At 38.0% G+C, this 17916-nt stretch overlaps 1 protein-coding gene across 1 annotated transcript; it reads right to left on the reverse strand.

The window, feature by feature from the left end:
• Window positions 1–1570: 1570 nt before the first annotated feature.
• On the reverse strand, window positions 1571–8000 carry LOC139661700 (immunoglobulin lambda-1 light chain-like). Its single transcript, XM_071540251.1, has 5 exons — window positions 7970–8000; window positions 7548–7877; window positions 4752–4799; window positions 3109–3405; window positions 1571–2924 (listed from the first exon to the last, which is right to left on the reverse strand). The coding sequence occupies exons 1-5, from the start codon at window positions 7998–8000 to the stop codon at window positions 2779–2781; spliced, it is 852 nt and encodes a 283-aa protein (XP_071396352.1). The 3' UTR covers window positions 1571–2778.
• Window positions 8001–17916: the final 9916 nt, after the last annotated feature.

The following is a 17916-nucleotide window of genomic DNA, read 5'->3' on the forward strand; positions in this document are numbered from 1 at the left end:
GACTGAATGAGTGAAATATATGAGCTTAGAATTATATGGTTCCATCTCCCTTCAGGAGTTTGGACATATTGAGCTTCAAAATGTTCAGTTAAATGGAGTCGGGGCCTTTTGTTTTAGAAATGACAGACTCAAAAATAGGTAGAATAGGTTCCACAGGTTTATGTGACCAACTCAGTTTGGACAAAAAGTCACATAGAACCGTATAATTCCAAGGTCACAAACTGTCTGTTTGCATGTGAAATTAAGTTTTCACAGATCCCACAGATTGAGTTGAGACTCTGTGGAAATAAAGCTGGGCTTCCTGGAAGTATTCTTAACCAAAATAAATAATTGTAACTGTCATTTTGTTGATATGACAAACCACAGTGAGCGGTGTGGAGCTGCAGTGAAACCACAGCCTGTCTGTTATCGTCAGCGTCACCCAGCAGCAAATCACATGTTGCTTCACTGGCAGCAGGACGGGTTTGATGAGTCCTGACTGCTCAACAACTTTCTTTAAAGCAATATTCCACTTAGTTTCAACATGGACTTATTTATTTGAAAAGCACAATATAATCTCCTCACCAAGATCAGATGCAGCTGGACCAGTTTGTAGCGTTCACATTTTGACTTCCCATTCATTTGAATGGAAACTGACATCGAACACGTCGGTGAACAGATTCAACAACAGATCCTGCTGCTGTGATTTCCAGCTGACTGTTGGTCCGACGCTTCAGAACAGAATTTCACCAAACAGCATTTTTATTGATAGAAGAGAACACAGCGGAGGGATACCGTCTGGGGGAGATACTTCCTGTTGGGGAGACCGGATCTACTTTTATTTGACTCGTTTTAGTGTAAAGCAAGAATAGAAATGCAAAATGAGGACGGAGCAGTTGCTGCTTTATTGTCTTCCAGCAGGATCTGTTGTTGAATCTGTTCACCGACGTGTTCAATGTCAGTTTTCAGGAGATTTTCGTGGCTCATTCAAAGCCGCTGACTCTTTATCGGCCCGTGACTTCACTTAGGTCCTCGGGTCCAGGTCTGCCGGTGGTCTCCGGTTCTAGATTCCAAACTAAGGGAGAACGTGTCTTGGCGGTTTTGGCCCCGACTCTCTGGAATCGTCTCCCTCTGCCGATCAGATCAGAGTCTGTCGTCTCCTTTAAGCAGCTGCTGAAAACCCACTTCTACAGGCCGGCCTTCCTGACGAGGGGCTGGACGGGTCTCTGCTCTTTATTTGGTTAGGACTTGTGTGTATGGAGGAGTTTATGTGTGTATTGTATAGCTTTAACCTTTTCATCATCATGGGCTTTGAAATGCTTCATGTTTTTGACTGTTTTTACTTTCTATATGTATGGTTGTGTTGTTTTAAGATGCTTTTGTCTTCTCTTCAATCTTTTCTGTCTTTCATGTCTTTTCTGTCTTTGATCCTCTTGTTGTGAAGCGCTTTGTAAACTGTGAGTTTTAAAAAGTGTCTATTTAAGTGAAGCTTTACTGACTGACTTACTCCTGCTCCGTCTTTCATATGATCTCCTCTTTCTCTCTATCTCTAGGAGGAAGAATAGCAGCATTAAAAAGCCAATCATGTTGTTGAGGAAGTGGTTTTGTTTCCACACAGTAAGACTGAAACAGAAACCACATCAGCTCGTTTACAGCCTGAACCCGAGCCTTCCCGCCTCATCGCTGCTCAGCATTCACCAACATTATGATACACGAATGTTGACTTCATAAACACACAGTCTGAAATGTAACAACAGATTGGCAATTCACAAAGGGATTATTATTATTATTTGAGTCCCATTTATTTCTGTTTGACTTCATCTTACAGCAACATTTCAGCTGCTGACACTGTACAGCAAGCAGCAAACCTGACAAACATTATATAAAGTCAATGAACTGAAGCAAAACACACTTCATTACACTGAATAATGGAATTACCACTGAATTACTGACAAGGTCTTCATGAAAAAAAATTGATATTTCTCAGAGAAATTACAACCATCATACTCAGTGTTCTTAAAATGACAAAATGTAGAATTTCATGTCTTTATTTATATCGCACTTTTTTAAAAATGGTTACAAAGTGCTTCACAAAAATAAAATAAGAATAAAACGTTCCTGACAGAATGCAGATGTTAAGAAAAAAGAGAAGCAATAGTAGACATTAATGAACAATATATCTACTGCTGAGCAAAGCAATACGATATTATAGAGCAAAGCATTCATTGTTCAAATAAATGTTCAGAATATTATCATAGGCAAAAAATACAAATGCTGTAACTGATACTAACTTCAATATTTTGTAAAGTTTCTCTGAAAACAAATTAAAAAGATAAAAGGCAGCAGAAGAAACTATCTAGATGAAAGAAAGAAACTATATCAATGAAAATTTATATCTGAAAGTACAATGCTGCCTTCATAAAATCCTTTAATGATCTTAACACATCAAACATGTTCATTCAATTTGTTTTAATAATAATGTCAAATTCACAATTTGGCTAAATAAGATAACAAATAATCTGAATTTGTTATGATTGCTGCTCAGATTGTTCTGGTGAACTCAATTATGAGACAGATTGGATTATATTTTAAAACTAATTCATTAAAATTGTTTATTTTTATTAATTGATACCAAATAAAAAACACAAATACACAATCATGAATCTGGAATAAAAAATGATTAAAAAATGATAATATGATAATTTTTTACTGTATTGAAACAAGTTGAAACAGAAGAACAAGATGAGAGAAACATTTGTTCTGATGAAAAGCTGGACAGAAAGCAGAGGAACATGGCAGTCAGTCAGCATGTGTGTTGGTGGAGCCTCCCTTGTTTGTATGGATCATGAGGAGAGAGAGTCCACAGCAGTACACCATGCTCTTCACTATCATCACTGTGTAAACCAGAGAGAGCAGCTTCACCCTGCACTGGGACTGGAAGGAGACTGGAGACAAGACAAACAGCACAAGTCAACCATTCCTCTCTGTTTGCTCATTCATCCAACTATGGAAATGTTTTGCATTTAGTCTTCAGGAAAGCCATTTAGATTCTGATCATCACACACTGTAAATCCCCCAAACTGTACAAATGATTTGTTGTGAATTTGCAAAGGCAGCAGGTGATCTTACAGTCAGTTTGTGTCGGTATCTGGGCTTCCACCGCGCCTCCTTGGTGCTCCACGGAGCAGACGTATCGATACGCCGCCGCCTTTTCCCGATCGATAAGCATGATGGAGGCGGGGCGGCCCGGCTCTCCGAGCTCCACCGTCTCTCCCTCGGGAGGCCCGGTCTTCTCCTCTCTCCTCCAGGAGAACCGGACCAGAGGAGGAAACATGGATGTGGCCAGACACAGCAGGGAGCTCTTCCCCTTCAGGTCCGCTCTGGACGCTGGGTACACGCTCACTTTGGGCTTCACGACTGGCTCAGCTGAGGTTTGACAAGACAGTCACACATTCATCTAGTCAACAGCAGTTTACAGCCAGAGATAAAACACCACATCACATCATGAAGCATACAACACACATTTACCATCAGATACCATACAACACACATTTACCATCAGATACCATACAACACACATTTACCATCAGATACCATACAACACACATTTACCATCAGATACCATACAACACACATTTACCATCAGATACCATACAACACACATTTACCATCAGATACCATACAACACACATTTACCATCAGATAATATAGAAAATATAGAAAATATATTTACCATCATATAAAGAGGACCACATTGGAAATAAGTTTTGAAAACTTTATGTGTTTTCCTCGATGATTTTAATTAATGCATGACTGATGGCTGTGCATTTATTTTTGATTATCAAATAAACAAATACATATAAATAATATATAAAATACATATGGTAAATATATTTTAGATAGGCCTATTATATGATGGTAAATATATTTTGATATAGAAAATCTACATAAAATAGATTTAACATCATCGACCATCAAATTATATTTACCATTATATACCATATAAAATATATGAACCATCATTGAATAATTTAAATAATTTATGATATTTTGTATATTCCTTTAGCAGTTTTAAAGCTGAATTAAAAATCTGGCTTAAAGCTAAACAAACATGCAACCACTGATTTGTAGACTGTAACTGACTTAATTTTTAAAGCACATGCACTCTGCTCTGGTTTTTACATTTTGTATACTTCAATGTCTATTATGTGTTAATGTTGTGTGTTTGTATTTGGTGCAGATTGTATATATGTATGTTTTGAATTGTAACCTGCCAAGGGACTGCAGATGAAAATGAGCTCTAAGCTAAATCTGCTACAATACATCAAATGGTAACATTTATGTTTAACATTGTACATGGTCCCTTACAAATAAATTACATACATCAAATAATAAATCAAATATCTGTAACCTACAGATTAAGAGGATGTTATTATGGGCTGTATGAATATGAAGCAATAGAAATCCTTTTCCTCCATCATGATAATTCAGTCACATACATTGAATATCAGCCTGTGATAATATAGAATGGAATTAGAGAATCAGTGCTGAGTTTCTCAAATCACTTGGCAGATTTTTAAGATGTTCGGCCGCACAAGAAAATGATGAAGCAACACAAACGTCCTTCACATACTAATTTAGTTTTGAATGTATGAATGGCTGCATATTGAATTCTCAACCAGTGATGAAAGACTAACATGTAAAGCCTAAAGCAGCAGAAAACAAACTAAAGACACATTTTCACTGCAGGAAAAAGGAACATTTTGTCTTACCTGTCACATACAGTCTGGTGCCAGAACCAAAGATGTAGTAGTAGTAGCCTCCCACAGTGAAATATCCTGTGACATAAACTGTCTGTGTTGTTCCATCTGTCAGCTGAGGTGAACATGTCCAAATTATTGATCAAGTCTCATATTTGGGCTTCATGATGTTTCTCTAATGTTCATATCAACATGACTGTCAAATCTTCATTTCTGGTCCTTTATTTGAGCCACTGAGGCAGAAAGAGGCGGGATCCTAGATTCCTCCTAGATTTAAAATGAGTCCAACAGAGGAGACGTGTTGTCTATCAGTTTAGAAACATTTACTAAATTAGACTTGAACTCACTGGAAGTTGCTCTTCTGCGGCCGATTGAAACTGGTTTTGAAACTTTATTTGTCATTCCTACAGTTTGACAGCTTCACTCTTGAGCAGGGGGTTCAGCGCCTTGCTCAAGGGAACCTCAACAGGATTAAAGGAGGGGAGAGCGTTACTCCTTACTTTCCTTGGACACATTTGAACAAGGAGTCTTGGGATTTGAAGCAGCGACCTCTCAGTCACAAACCTGCTTCTTTAACTTCCAGGTTTCTCTCTCCTGGAAGTGTGGAACCTTAAAGGTGCGTTCACATCAGCACCAGCGATTGGCTTGGCTTCCCATTGACGTCAATGGAAAAGCAGGTGAAGGTGTTGCCTTCCATTAACTAACTAGATCTTCAGCTGCAGATGATGTTGCTCTCTGAACAGAGAAATGTTCTCTCTGGTATCTAGATCCACTGAATTTACACCTAAATAAACGCTTCAATTGGGCCGGAACCATCCGGCAGCCTCGGTTTAAAGAAAAGTTTTACCCATATACATAAATATAAGGTGTTTCCTCTCTGGTCTGCCAGTCTTTCCCCTATATCTATATTATCTATATCTATATATCTATATCTATATTCTATCTATATTGTCATGGCGGTCCGCCACAGTAAGATCATGAGCGCCATGTTAAAAATATTGGCAGCGGGTTTGTGCTCCTTCTCTTGTCTAATGTTGTCTGTGTAGAAACAATGCTGACTGTCATACAGCTGACTGAACTTTACACTTTACTGATTCACTTTATATCCTCCATCTTCTTCACTTTCTTCACACACTCTCACATTAAAGCTCTCTCTCTCTCTCTCTCTCTCTCTCTCTCTCTGTCTCATCAGAAACAACACAAAAGTCTAAACAATCTATAAAAAATTACAAGTAGAAATTAGGAATAGTTCTCTTTTTCTCTTTTCTCTCTTTCTCTTACATTCTACCTGTTTTAGAGTTAGATCTATCTATCTATCTATCTATCTATCTATCTGTTTACCTATCTATCTATCTATCTATCTATCTATCTATGTAACTTACTATATTTTTAATTAATTATTTGCATACCTGGTCATTTTTTTTCTAGTGTATGATTTTTTAAATCAAATAATTTGACAACAAATATCTTGTTGTTGTTTGTATTTGTTCAGGGCCAAGCCACAGGCAGCCTCCTCCATAGAGACTCAGACAGTAGACTTGGAGTCTCAGCATCTCCTCCACCAGAAAACAAGTCTGCCATGACTGAGCTGTTCTGAGATCTGTTCATGACCCAAGAGCCAAGCACCAAGTCTGGGGCCGACATGGCAGAGGAGGAGGTGACCTGGTTCAGCTTCCATATAAAAACACAATTGTTTCTTTTGTTTCTATTTGTTTATAACTACTACAATACTACATTTTATTTTTGTAAGGAGCTGTTTTTGTTTTATATGCTGCTAAGAAGACGCCCCAGAAGATGGGTCAGGTATAGCTCCATCACTGTGTTCAAAGTCAAAAAAGATCATACTTTATGATGTTAGTTTTAATGTCTGTCTGTCTGTCTGTCTGTCTGTCTGTCTATCTGTCTGTCTGTCTGTCTTACATCTAATCATCAGTTCAAATGTATAAATCAACACACAATGTTTGTATGCTTGCATAATCTCTTACTGCGCCTTGTCTTCTAATTTCTTGTGTTTTTTAATGTGTTGTAAAGTTAGAATGTTATGTGTTGTTTGTCTTCCATCGAGGAGGAGGACTAACCCTGTGTAACACTTTCATGTGCCATCCTCTGGAGTCAATGCAACATGCTCTTTTAACATGTTTGATGCATTTTTGCCCATAATCAATCAATCAATCAATCAATCAATCAATCAATCAACAGTAAAGACCCTGGCAGTTGATCATTAAATCTCATCATTAAATCTCTCTGTGATTTTGTGGTACAGATGTGACAGTGTTACAGAGTATTTCCACTGTGTATTTCTGTCAAATGTATTTTAGTCTGAATCAGATTTCCTGGCAGTAATTTCTGACTTGATAACATTGTTGTCTGAAGTCAAAGCTCTTCTTCAAAGTTTAAAAATGGATATAATATTGGGGGGGTTACACTGTCCAAAGCTCAATGTGTACGCTTCTTTAGATGTGTACACATTGGAGGAAGCTGGAGAACTGAGGACTTGTACCTCAGTTTATTCAACACCCAGGATATCGGTTCTTTATCGGCAGATGGGTTTGAAGAACTCACGGTGGCAACGACACAATGTAAAGAAAAGCTTCAGAGCTCAGAGACATTTCTGTGTCTTCAGCAGTGTCCTCTAAGAACCAGATGACAACTGAGATGGGAGGTGAAATATCTGAACCTGGGCTGTGGTTTCCTGCTCTCAGATCAATGTCTCTTCCTCTGAGAAACAGAGTCGCCATCTGTTCATTTCTTGGTTAACGCTGCAGAGTTTTTGTACAGGGTGGAGGGATCACTTCTCACTGTGGGAACCTGACTTCCAACAGGAGCAGTAGTAGGTGGCTGAATGGAGGAGTTTTACTTTATTGATCCGCAACTCACAGCTGTTTTCTTTTTTTACAGCTGAGAAATCAGCTTTTTGAGGATGGTTGTAACCTGAATTAACGTCACAACTCCTCCTATCAATATGAACAATAACTCTGAATGTTTCTGTCTCTTTCTTCTGGTACCAGTATACATAATCGCCGCCACACTGACCAGTGACTTTACAGCTGAAGGAAACCTTCTCATCTTCTCTGCTGGTCAATGATAACTGGTCCTGAAGCAGCTCTGCTGCCATGGCAACCGCTGCTGTAGAGAAACGGACACATAAATGAAGGTCACTGTCACAGAGTTTGTTAAATGTTGAGTTTGTTGGATCCTGATTGGTTGGAAACACTCACCTAAACACAGAGAGCACAGAGCAACACTTGGGAGGAAAAGCATTTTCTCCAGTGACGTTTCCTCTGTTGAACCTGGTAGAAGTGCGGCTCCGGTTCAGCTGAGGCCAGATAAGGACGGCTTGTGAGATCACATGAGGGCTGCGTGGTTTCTAACAGGTCCTCAAACCTCCCATCGCTCCCTGCGGTGGACAGATAAGGCCGCCGGTTGTGATCGACAGCTCGGTCGAACCTATGGTGTAGTTTTCCATTGTGTCAGAGGTTTTAAAGGGGAGAGGAGGCGGACCAGAGGAGCAACAGGCAGCACACAGTTACCATCCAGATGGACGACTGGATCCTGGATCCTAGAACACATCAGAGAGTTAGTCACTATTTTAACACTGAACATAATCATCTGTATTCATAAAGCACTTTCCAAAACACAGTTACCGTCCAGATGGACGACTGGATCCAGCATCAGCCTGCTGCTCTTTCACTAAATATGTCGTATTCTGTAGAAACTGCATCATGGTGGAAATGAGTCTCAACCCAACAAATAAATAAACTACAAATAGAAACTAAATAAAGCAACATGATGACAGAGAAATGGTTTTTAGTATATATCTAGTTTATATTATTCTATTCTAAATATATTGGATTACATTATGATCAGCCCAAGAAGCAGCAGAACTAATTTATAAATCTATTTCTCCCATTTGCAGTTTAATGAAGCAAAACATTCATAATGTAAATTACTGCTGAATATTTAGAATATTAACAAAGGCAGCGTGACACAGTTATCATAGAAAACATCAATTAGACATTTTGCAAATTATATAAAATTAAAATTTCTTGCAAAGTGACACTGAAATCAAATTGAAAACATAATTTATTAATTTACCATGGATGAAATAAAAAAGAATGAACACAATACTGAATAAAATTCAATTTTATTGAATATAATACTATTTTAAAATCCCTTGATGTATGTTTATCTCATTTCTGTTCTTTACCTTTTTATTTATTTATTTATTTTTTATTTTTTTACATAATCCACTTCACAGACCACTTCACATTCAAAGGTGGATTCAACATTTTTAAATTAAAAACTCTGAATTTATTATGTTTGCTGCTCAGATCATAATAAAGAGGATGAATTATTGTTTATTTGATTTTTGAAATTTCTCATTTAATTAATTGCCAGCAATTAAAAAACAAAACAACAAAAATACAGAATTCTGAATGTGGAACAAAATAAAAGCCACCAGCTGTTATTCAGAAATCTCACTGCTATATTTAACAACTGGAAACAGAAATGATAAAAAATAAAAGGGAAATATTTCTATCAATCAAATATTTTTTTCATTATATTGCATATTCTATATACATTGTTCAATTAGACTCAAAAACATGAATGATGAAGAATTGATTAGTTATTGGAAAGCAGCTAATATTACCTAAATCCTCTGAAACACAACAGGCTGCTGCTGGCAGGAACTGTCCTTTAAAACACAAAACCATACACACTCATCCATAATCAATAAGAAAGTGTTCCATAATACACAATTAATAGCAGAGGATTAGATAATACAGTCAATAACAAAGAATTATAAAATATAGTCAATAATAGAAACAAACAGAGACAAACAGATCCTGCTGTCCACTTGTTTTAATCTTCTGATTGAAATGAATATTTTCTCCTTCCATTGGCTTTGAAACAGGAAACTGACTCACGGCAGAAAATATTTTTCCCTTGTTGTGTTTTAGTAAAATATAAACTTCAGTTCAGACAAAAACAGAATTGAATAGAGTCCAGATGTCAAACCGTCTCAGTTGTCAGAGTTTTAGTCCCAGTCCAGATGAAACCCGATCACCAAGAAAATCACAGCGATATGGAGTTTGATTCTGTGATGATATGACATCAATATTTGAAAGTGAGATATTTTGAAGTGAGATTTCCTCTGACAAAATGCTTCATAGCACAAAGTCAAACCAAACGAGGGTATTTTTAATGACGGAGACACTTTACAGAGCGGATCCAACACATTTTACAATGATTGAATAATAAAGTGAATAATGAAGTCTTCATGTGGTCTTTTAAAAGGATTTGAAAAGGTGAAACAGTCAGTATATATCCTGTCACCATGTTGAGAGGGAACTGGATTTATTTGGATTGTGTTGAACTAGATGTTTCCCTACAGAATTACACTTTCTGCATTAAAGGTTCAACCTGCCATCCAGTACAGAGAGAGAATACAGAGGAAAAACTAGTTTGAAATTCTTACACTTTAGTCATTTAGTTGATGTTTTTATCCAGAATAACTGACAGTGATCATCAGGAATATTAGTTATCTGTTATCTGCTGCTGTGACCTCTGACCTCTGACCTCTGACCTCCCTGCTGATCTAGGAACTGAAGCTGATCAGAGGTGATGAAGAGGAGGTGATGAAGAGGAGGTGATGAAGAGGTGATGAAGAGGACGTGATGAAGAAGAGGTGATGAAGAGGTGATGAAGAGGAGGATGTGATGAAGAGGAGTTGGTGAAGAGGTGATGAAGAGGAGGTGAAGAAGAGTCTGGAGGTGATGAAGAAGAGGATGTGATGAAGAGGAGTTGGTGAAGAGGTGATGAAGAGGAGGTGATGAAGAGGAGAGGAGGAGGTGATGAGGAGGAGGTAATGAAGAGGATGTGATGAAGAAGAGGTGATGAAGAGGAGGTGATGAAGAGGTGATGAAATCAGAATCAGAATCAGAATAAAGTTTATTGCCAAGTAAGTTTTCACAGTACAAGGAATTTGCTTTGGTATGGAGGTGCATACAATAAACATAAAAATAATAAAATAAAATAAAAATAATAATAATACAATTAAAATATAATAAAAAATATAATAAGAAATAAGAAATAAGAAATAAAAATATGTACAAATATATATGTGCAATATAACAATATAACAATGTAACTGTGGGAGGTGAAGAAGAGAAGATGATGAAGAGGAGGTGAAGAAGAGGATGTGATGAAGAGGAGGTGATGAAGAGGTGATGAGGAGGTGATGAAGAGGAGACACTGTCTTGATGAAGAGGAGGTGGTGAAGAGGTGATGAAGAGGAGGTGATGAAGAGGAGACACTTTCTTGATGAAGAGGAGGTGGTGAAGAGGTGATGAAGAGGAGGTGATGAAGAGGAGGATGTGATGAAGAGTAGGTGATGAAGAAGATGTGATGAAGAGAAGGTGATGAAGAGGAGGTGATGAAGAGGAGGTGATGAAGAGGAGACACTGTCTTGACAGAGGAGGAGTGATTTGTCTTGTTGGAAGATGTTGAGTTAAATGGGAAACAGCACATTGGTTCATGTTTTTACTGAAGAAACAATACTGTTAGTGGATGTGACTGTTAAAGTGAAGTTCATACAGTCCAGTCCTTCAGTCAGACCAGAACCAACAGTGAATCCAACCTGATGACATCATGAAGGTTCTTCTGCTATTATTTCTGCAGCTGTGAAAACAACACAGAGCCATCTAGTGGAGAAAATGAAGAGAGAACACTGACTGACCTGAACACTTACTACTACTGATACTAGTATTACTGCTACTAGTACTGCTATTACTAGTATTACTACTACCACTGCTACTACTACTACTACTGTTACTACTATTACTACTACTGTTACTACTGTTACTAGTACTACAACTACTACTACTTATACTTGTATTACTACTACTACTGTTACTATTTCTGTTACTAGTATTACTACTACTGATAGTACTACTACTAGTATTACTGCTACTTGTCAGTGAAATAAAACGACACCTAAAACACTGAACTGTTCACTCGTCTTTAACAGAAATGTGAAGTTGTGTTTTTGGTCTGTTAGACTGATCCTGGCACCATGGAGCTTCCCAACAGCTTCTCTCTCTCCTACAGATGTGTTGTTGTTGTTTCTTCATTTAAAGGCGATATAATTCAGGTGTTTGCTGCCTCATTTCACAGACAGACCATAATAAATCTGTGGGTTTGATAAGCTTCACTGTCCGTGTTGAAATGGCTTTTAAAACTCACTTTCTGGTCCCAACTGTTTTGGAACCAAATCTCTCCTGTTGTAATTCCCACTGGTCGCCAGTAGAGGCCGATAGAGGCGATAGATCACCTGTCTGTTGATTTTACCTTTTACTTCTAATTTATTTCTGTCTGACCTCATTGATCTCTCTGTTTCATTGATCTGTCCTGTGTCTTTTATCTCTCCTGATTGTGCAGCACTTTGTAACTTTGATTTGAAAAGTGCCTTATAAATACAGATTATTATTATATATTATTATAACGCACCTTGAACTACTTCTTCCTTCAGCCTCCAGTGTTCATTTTCACTGCAAGGCCTGTCTATTCAAATTCTAAATGAACAATTATCTGAATCAGCGATCATTTGCTAATGCCTGAATTCAAGTTAGAATGCACACAAGAGAAGTTTAATTGCTGTAATGGCTGGAATTTGTATTGAGATTTTCATGCCTAGTGCTATGACCTCAATTCCAGGCCTTTTGTACTGTTGCCAAGTCAATCAGTAAAGTATTTTCTTAAGTTTACTTGCAACTATCTCTGCGTTTGGGTCCACTCAGCTTCCCTTGTTTCAATTAGTAGTAGTAGTAGTAGTATTTTCCTGTGTTTTGTCCAATAACTCGTCCATACATTGATAACTCTTTGTCCATTTTGACATATAGATAGTTCAGGTCAGCTGCTACTGGGAAACAAATGATGTCACTGATTGGCCCATAGGGGGCGCTGTAATAAGCTCCCAAAGTCTGAGGCTCAGCCCCGCCGTCCTGTCAGTCGTAGAGATGTGAAACTTGGTACAGATATGTATCTGATCATGATGAACAGTTTTGCCTCTAGGAACCATAAGCTCCGCCTATAAAACATTCTGACATTTTGGATTTTTTGAAAAAGCTTCAAAAATCTTCTTCTTATGAACCGCAGGTCAGAATGACTCCAGATTCGGTCTGCAGGCTTCTTGGACTTGCCTTTACTTTGTTTGAAAGTAGCTAAGGAATCAGGTAAAAGATGGCGGAGTTGTGACCAATGCAGTGGAACCGTTTGGTTCTATTTGACTTTCCAGCTGACAGTAGCGCTCCGCTGTAGCTGCGGCCTGCAGGCAGCAGGGGGCGACACCTCACTACAGATAGTCTGCTTCATCTGCTGTTACTGTTACCACAGAGTTCAGTCAGGATCTCCTGCCTGTCAACCAGCTGTTACATTACAAATATCATTTGTTGTATCTTAACATTTGTTCTTGTTGTTTTATTTGTTCTGTCTGGTGATTTGATGCAGACTGAGCTCAGTCAGCTCACTGCAGGATCAACTGACTGCTGCAGGAATCAAACATAGAATCTGAAGTGATAGAACCGTCATTCCTGTTCAGATCTACACTCATGGTTGACTTGTGCTGTTTGTCTTGTCTCCAGTCTCCTTCCAGTCCCAGTGCAGGGTGAAGCTGCTCTCTCTGGTTTACACAGTGATGATAGTGACTGCTGTGGACTCTCTCTCCTCATGATCCATACAAACAAGGGAGGCTCCACCAACACACATGCTGACTGACTGTTTTCTGACTGGATCACTGACTGGAGCGGCCTCATCACTTATAAACAAATAAATATGACTAAAATCACATGAATTATTAGCTGCCTAGTAAATGTTATATTGTTTTGATTGATCGGTGTGTAAAATTAATATGCGAGATATTGTCAATAAACTGCATCATCACAGTGTCTGAGTTCTGTGAAGATCCTTATTTTTATTGGATGCTCTCTGTCATTTCTCTGCTCTCTTGGCGCTGACTTTGGCAAAACGTCACGTGACGAAGGCTTTTAGTTTCCATCAGCTTGTGTAGAATTCAGCTGTAAAGAAAGCAGTTTTCTCCTGTTAGTTACTGAGTGGTATCTGCTGTCTCTATAGTGCAGACAGCTGCTTCAGTCAGATTTATCCCTCACTGATCACAACCACACTCCACATGTTTTTCTGCAGGAATCTATGAACTTTATGAAGCTATTTAACTAATGAACTGAACAGCAGTTCATTCCTCTGCGCTGTGAGGAATCAACGCTGACATCGAAGTTCTGCTTAGAAAAACAAAACACCGACATGTTTTTTTCTTCCTGAAACAGGAAACTGAGAGTCTTGGCTGCTGCTGCACAGAAACTTCACACTGAACCGTCTCAGTGTGTTTTTGTGCTTTCAGTCTGATAAATCATAATGTTTATTATATATGATTTCAAATGTTTTAGTGTAGCAGTGACGTCGAAGGAGGATTTCTGGAAATCTTGCTGCAGAGCGACTTGTGATGTGAGGCTGAAAATGCAAATAGAAAACACTGAAAAATGCACATCATGAATACATAAACAATTAGTAGACAACAACTTTTTTGAGTTGTTTGAGAACAAAGTCACATGTGAAAAGCCTCATTGAATTCAAAGCACATGTGCTTTTTGTCTCTTTTCAGATTTGAAGGTGAAATTTCTCATTTCCTCTGTGGAAATGACTGAATGAGTGAAATATATGAGCTTAGAATTATATGGTTCCATCTCCCTTCAGGAGTTTGGACATGTTGAGCTTCAAAATGTTCAGCATCCACTGAGTTAAATGGAGTCGGGGCCTTTTGTTTTAGAAATGACAGACTCAAAAATAGGTAGAATAGGTTCCACAGGTTTATGTGACCAACTCAGTTTGGACAAAAAGTCACATAGAACCGTATAATTCCAAGGTCACAAACTGTCTGTTTGCATGTGAAATGAAGTTTTCACAGATCCCACAGATTGAGTTGAGACTCTGTGGAAATAAAGCTGGGCTTCTTGGAAGTATTCTTCACCAAAATAAATAATTGTAACTGTCATTTTGTTGATATGACAAACCACAGTGAGCGGTGTGGAGCTGCAGTGAAACCACAGCCTGTCTGTTATCGTCAGCGTCACCCAGCAGCAAATCACATGTTGCTTCACTGGCAGCAGGACGGGTTTGATGAGTCCTGACTGCTCAATAACTTTCTTTAAAGCAATATTCCACTTAGTTTCAACATGGACTTATTTATTTGAAAAGCACAATATAATCACATTTTGACTTCCCATTCATTTGAATGGAAACTGACATCGAACACGTCGGTGAACAGATTCAACAACAGATCCTGCTGCTGTGATTTCCAGCTGACTGTTGGTCCGACGCTTCAGAACAGAATTTCACCAAACAGCATTTTTATTGATAGAAGAGAACACAGAGGAGGGATACCATTTACTTCCTGTTGGGGAGACCGGATCTACTTTTATTTGACTCATTTTAGTGTAAAGCAAGAATAGAAATGCAAAATGAGGACGGAGCAGTTGCTGCTTTATTGTCTTCCAGCAGGATCTGTTGTTGAATCTGTTCACCGACGTGTTCAATGTCAGTTTTCAGGAGATTTTCGTGGCTCATTCAAAGCCGCTGACTCTTTATCGGCCCGTGACTTCACTTAGGTCCTCGGGTCCAGGTCTGCCGGTGGTCTCCGGTTCTAGATTCCAAACTAAGGGAGAACGTGTCTTGGCGGTTTTGGCCCCGACTCTCTGGAATCGTCTCCCTCTGCCGATCAGATCAGAGTCTGTTGTCTCCTTTAAGCAGCTGCTGAAAACCCACTTCTACAGGCCGGCCTTCCTGACGAGGGGCTGGACGGGTCTCTGCTCTTTATTTGGTTAGGACTTGTGTGTATGGAGGAGTTTATGTGTGTATTGTATAGCTTTAACCTTTTCATCATCATGGGCTTTGAAATGCTTCATGTTTTTGACTGTTTTTACTTTCTATATGTATGGTTGTGTTGTTTTAAGATGCTTTTGTCTTCTCTTCAATCTTTTCTGTCTTTCATGTCTTTTCTGTCTTTGATCCTCTTGTTGTGAAGCGCTTTGTAAACTGTGAGTTTTAAAAAGTGTCTATTTAAGTGAAGCTTTACTGACTGACTTACTCCTGCTCCATCTTTCATATGATCTCCTCTTTCTCTCTATCTCTAGGAGGAAGAATAGCAGCATTAAAAAGCAAATAATGTTGTTGAGGAAGTGGTTTTGTTTCCACACAGTAAGACTGAAACAGAAACCACATCAGCTCGTTTACAGCCTGAACCCGAGCCTTCCCGCCTCATCGCTGCTCAGCATTCACCAACATTATGATACACGAATGTTGACTTCATAAACACACAGTCTGAAATGTAATAACAGATTGGCAATTCACAAAGGGATTATTATTATTTTGAGTCCCATTTATTTCTGTTTGACTTCATCTTACAGCAACATTTCAGCTGCTGACACTGTACAGCAAGCAGCAAACCTGACAAACATTATATAAAGTCAATGAACTGAAGCAAAACACACTTCATGACACTGAATAATGGAATTACCACTGAATTACTGACAAGGTCTTCATGAAAAAAAATTGATATTTCTCAGAAAAATTACAACCATCATGCTCAGTGTTCTTAAAATGACAAAATGTAGAATTTCATGTCTTTATTTATATCGCACTTTTTAAAAAATGATTACAAAGTGCTTCACAAAAATAAAATAAGAATAAAACGTTCCTGACAGAATGCAGATGTTAAGAAAAAAGAGAAGCAATAGTAGACAATAATAAACAATATATCTACTGCTGAGCAAAGCAATACGATATTATAGAGCAAAGCATTCATTGTTCAAATAAATGTTCAGAATATTATCATAGACAAAAAATTACAAATGCTGTAACTGATACTAACTTCAATATTTTGTAAAGTTTCTCTGAAAACAAATTAAAAAAGATAAAAGGCAGCAGAAGAAACTATCTAGATGAAAGAAAGAAACTATATCAATGAAAATTTATATCTGAAAGTACAATGCTGCCTTGATAAAATCCTTTAATGATCTTAACACATCAAACATGTTCATTCAATTTGTTTTAATAATAATGTCAAATTCACATTTTAGCTAAATAAGATAAAAAATAATCTGAATTTGTTATGATTGCTGCTCAGATTGTTCTGGTGAACTCAATTATGAGACAGATTGGATTATTTTTTAAAACAAATGTATTAAAACTGTTTCTTTTTCTTAATTAATACCAAATAAAACAACACAAATACACAATCATGAATCTGGAATAAAAAATGATTAAAAAATGTTTTTTTTTACTGTATTGAAACAAGTTGAAACAGAAGAACAAGATGAGAGAAACATTTGTTCTGATGAAAAGCTGGACAGAAAGCAGAGGAACATGGCAGTCAGTCAGCATGTGTGTTGGTGGAGCCTCCCTTGTTTGTATGGATCATGAGGAGAGAGAGTCCACAGCAGTACACCATGCTCTTCACTATCATCACTGTGTAAACCAGAGAGAGCAGCTTCACCCTGCACTGGGACTGGAAGGAGACTGGAGACAAGACAAACAGCACAAGTCAACCATTCCTCTCTGTTTGCTCATTCATCCAACTATGGAAATGTTTTGCATTTAGTCTTCAGGAAAAATCAAGAACAAAACACATGTGCACATCCAGAAGAAAGGTGCTGGATCAAAGAAAAGATCAAGTGAAGGACAGAAGATCCGCACACAGAAACGCTCCCATATGAAAACTTTATAAAGAAGTGACGTTTGGAGCAACAAGCTCTTCCTCAAACTGATTCCAAACCAGGGGCGATTCGCGGATCAGACCTTTAGGGGGCTCAGCCCCTAATGAGAATGTGACATGCATACAGTGCCTTGTAAACGTGTTCAACCCCCCTGCTAAATCACTCATTTCACTGGATAACAATTAATACATTCATATTTTTCTATATATGATATTTTAATTTACAACAATAATACTTTGAATGACTTACTAGTAAGCAACATGAGTTTTACACCACCAAATATTTTTGAAGAAAATGAAAAATGGAATATGCTGTTTGCAAAAGTATTCAACCCCTTTCACTTTGGCAAACCTCAATTCAATTAGGTACACAATGTTACCTTCAGAAGCAAC

Source organism: Centroberyx affinis, unplaced genomic scaffold (genome assembly GCF_046629955.1).
Source record: "Centroberyx affinis isolate AG114_WGS23_722 - 3 ecotype Tasmania unplaced genomic scaffold, CSIRO-AGI_Caff_v1 ptg003589l_1, whole genome shotgun sequence".
Classification (NCBI taxonomy): domain Eukaryota; kingdom Metazoa; phylum Chordata; class Actinopteri; order Beryciformes; family Berycidae; genus Centroberyx; species Centroberyx affinis.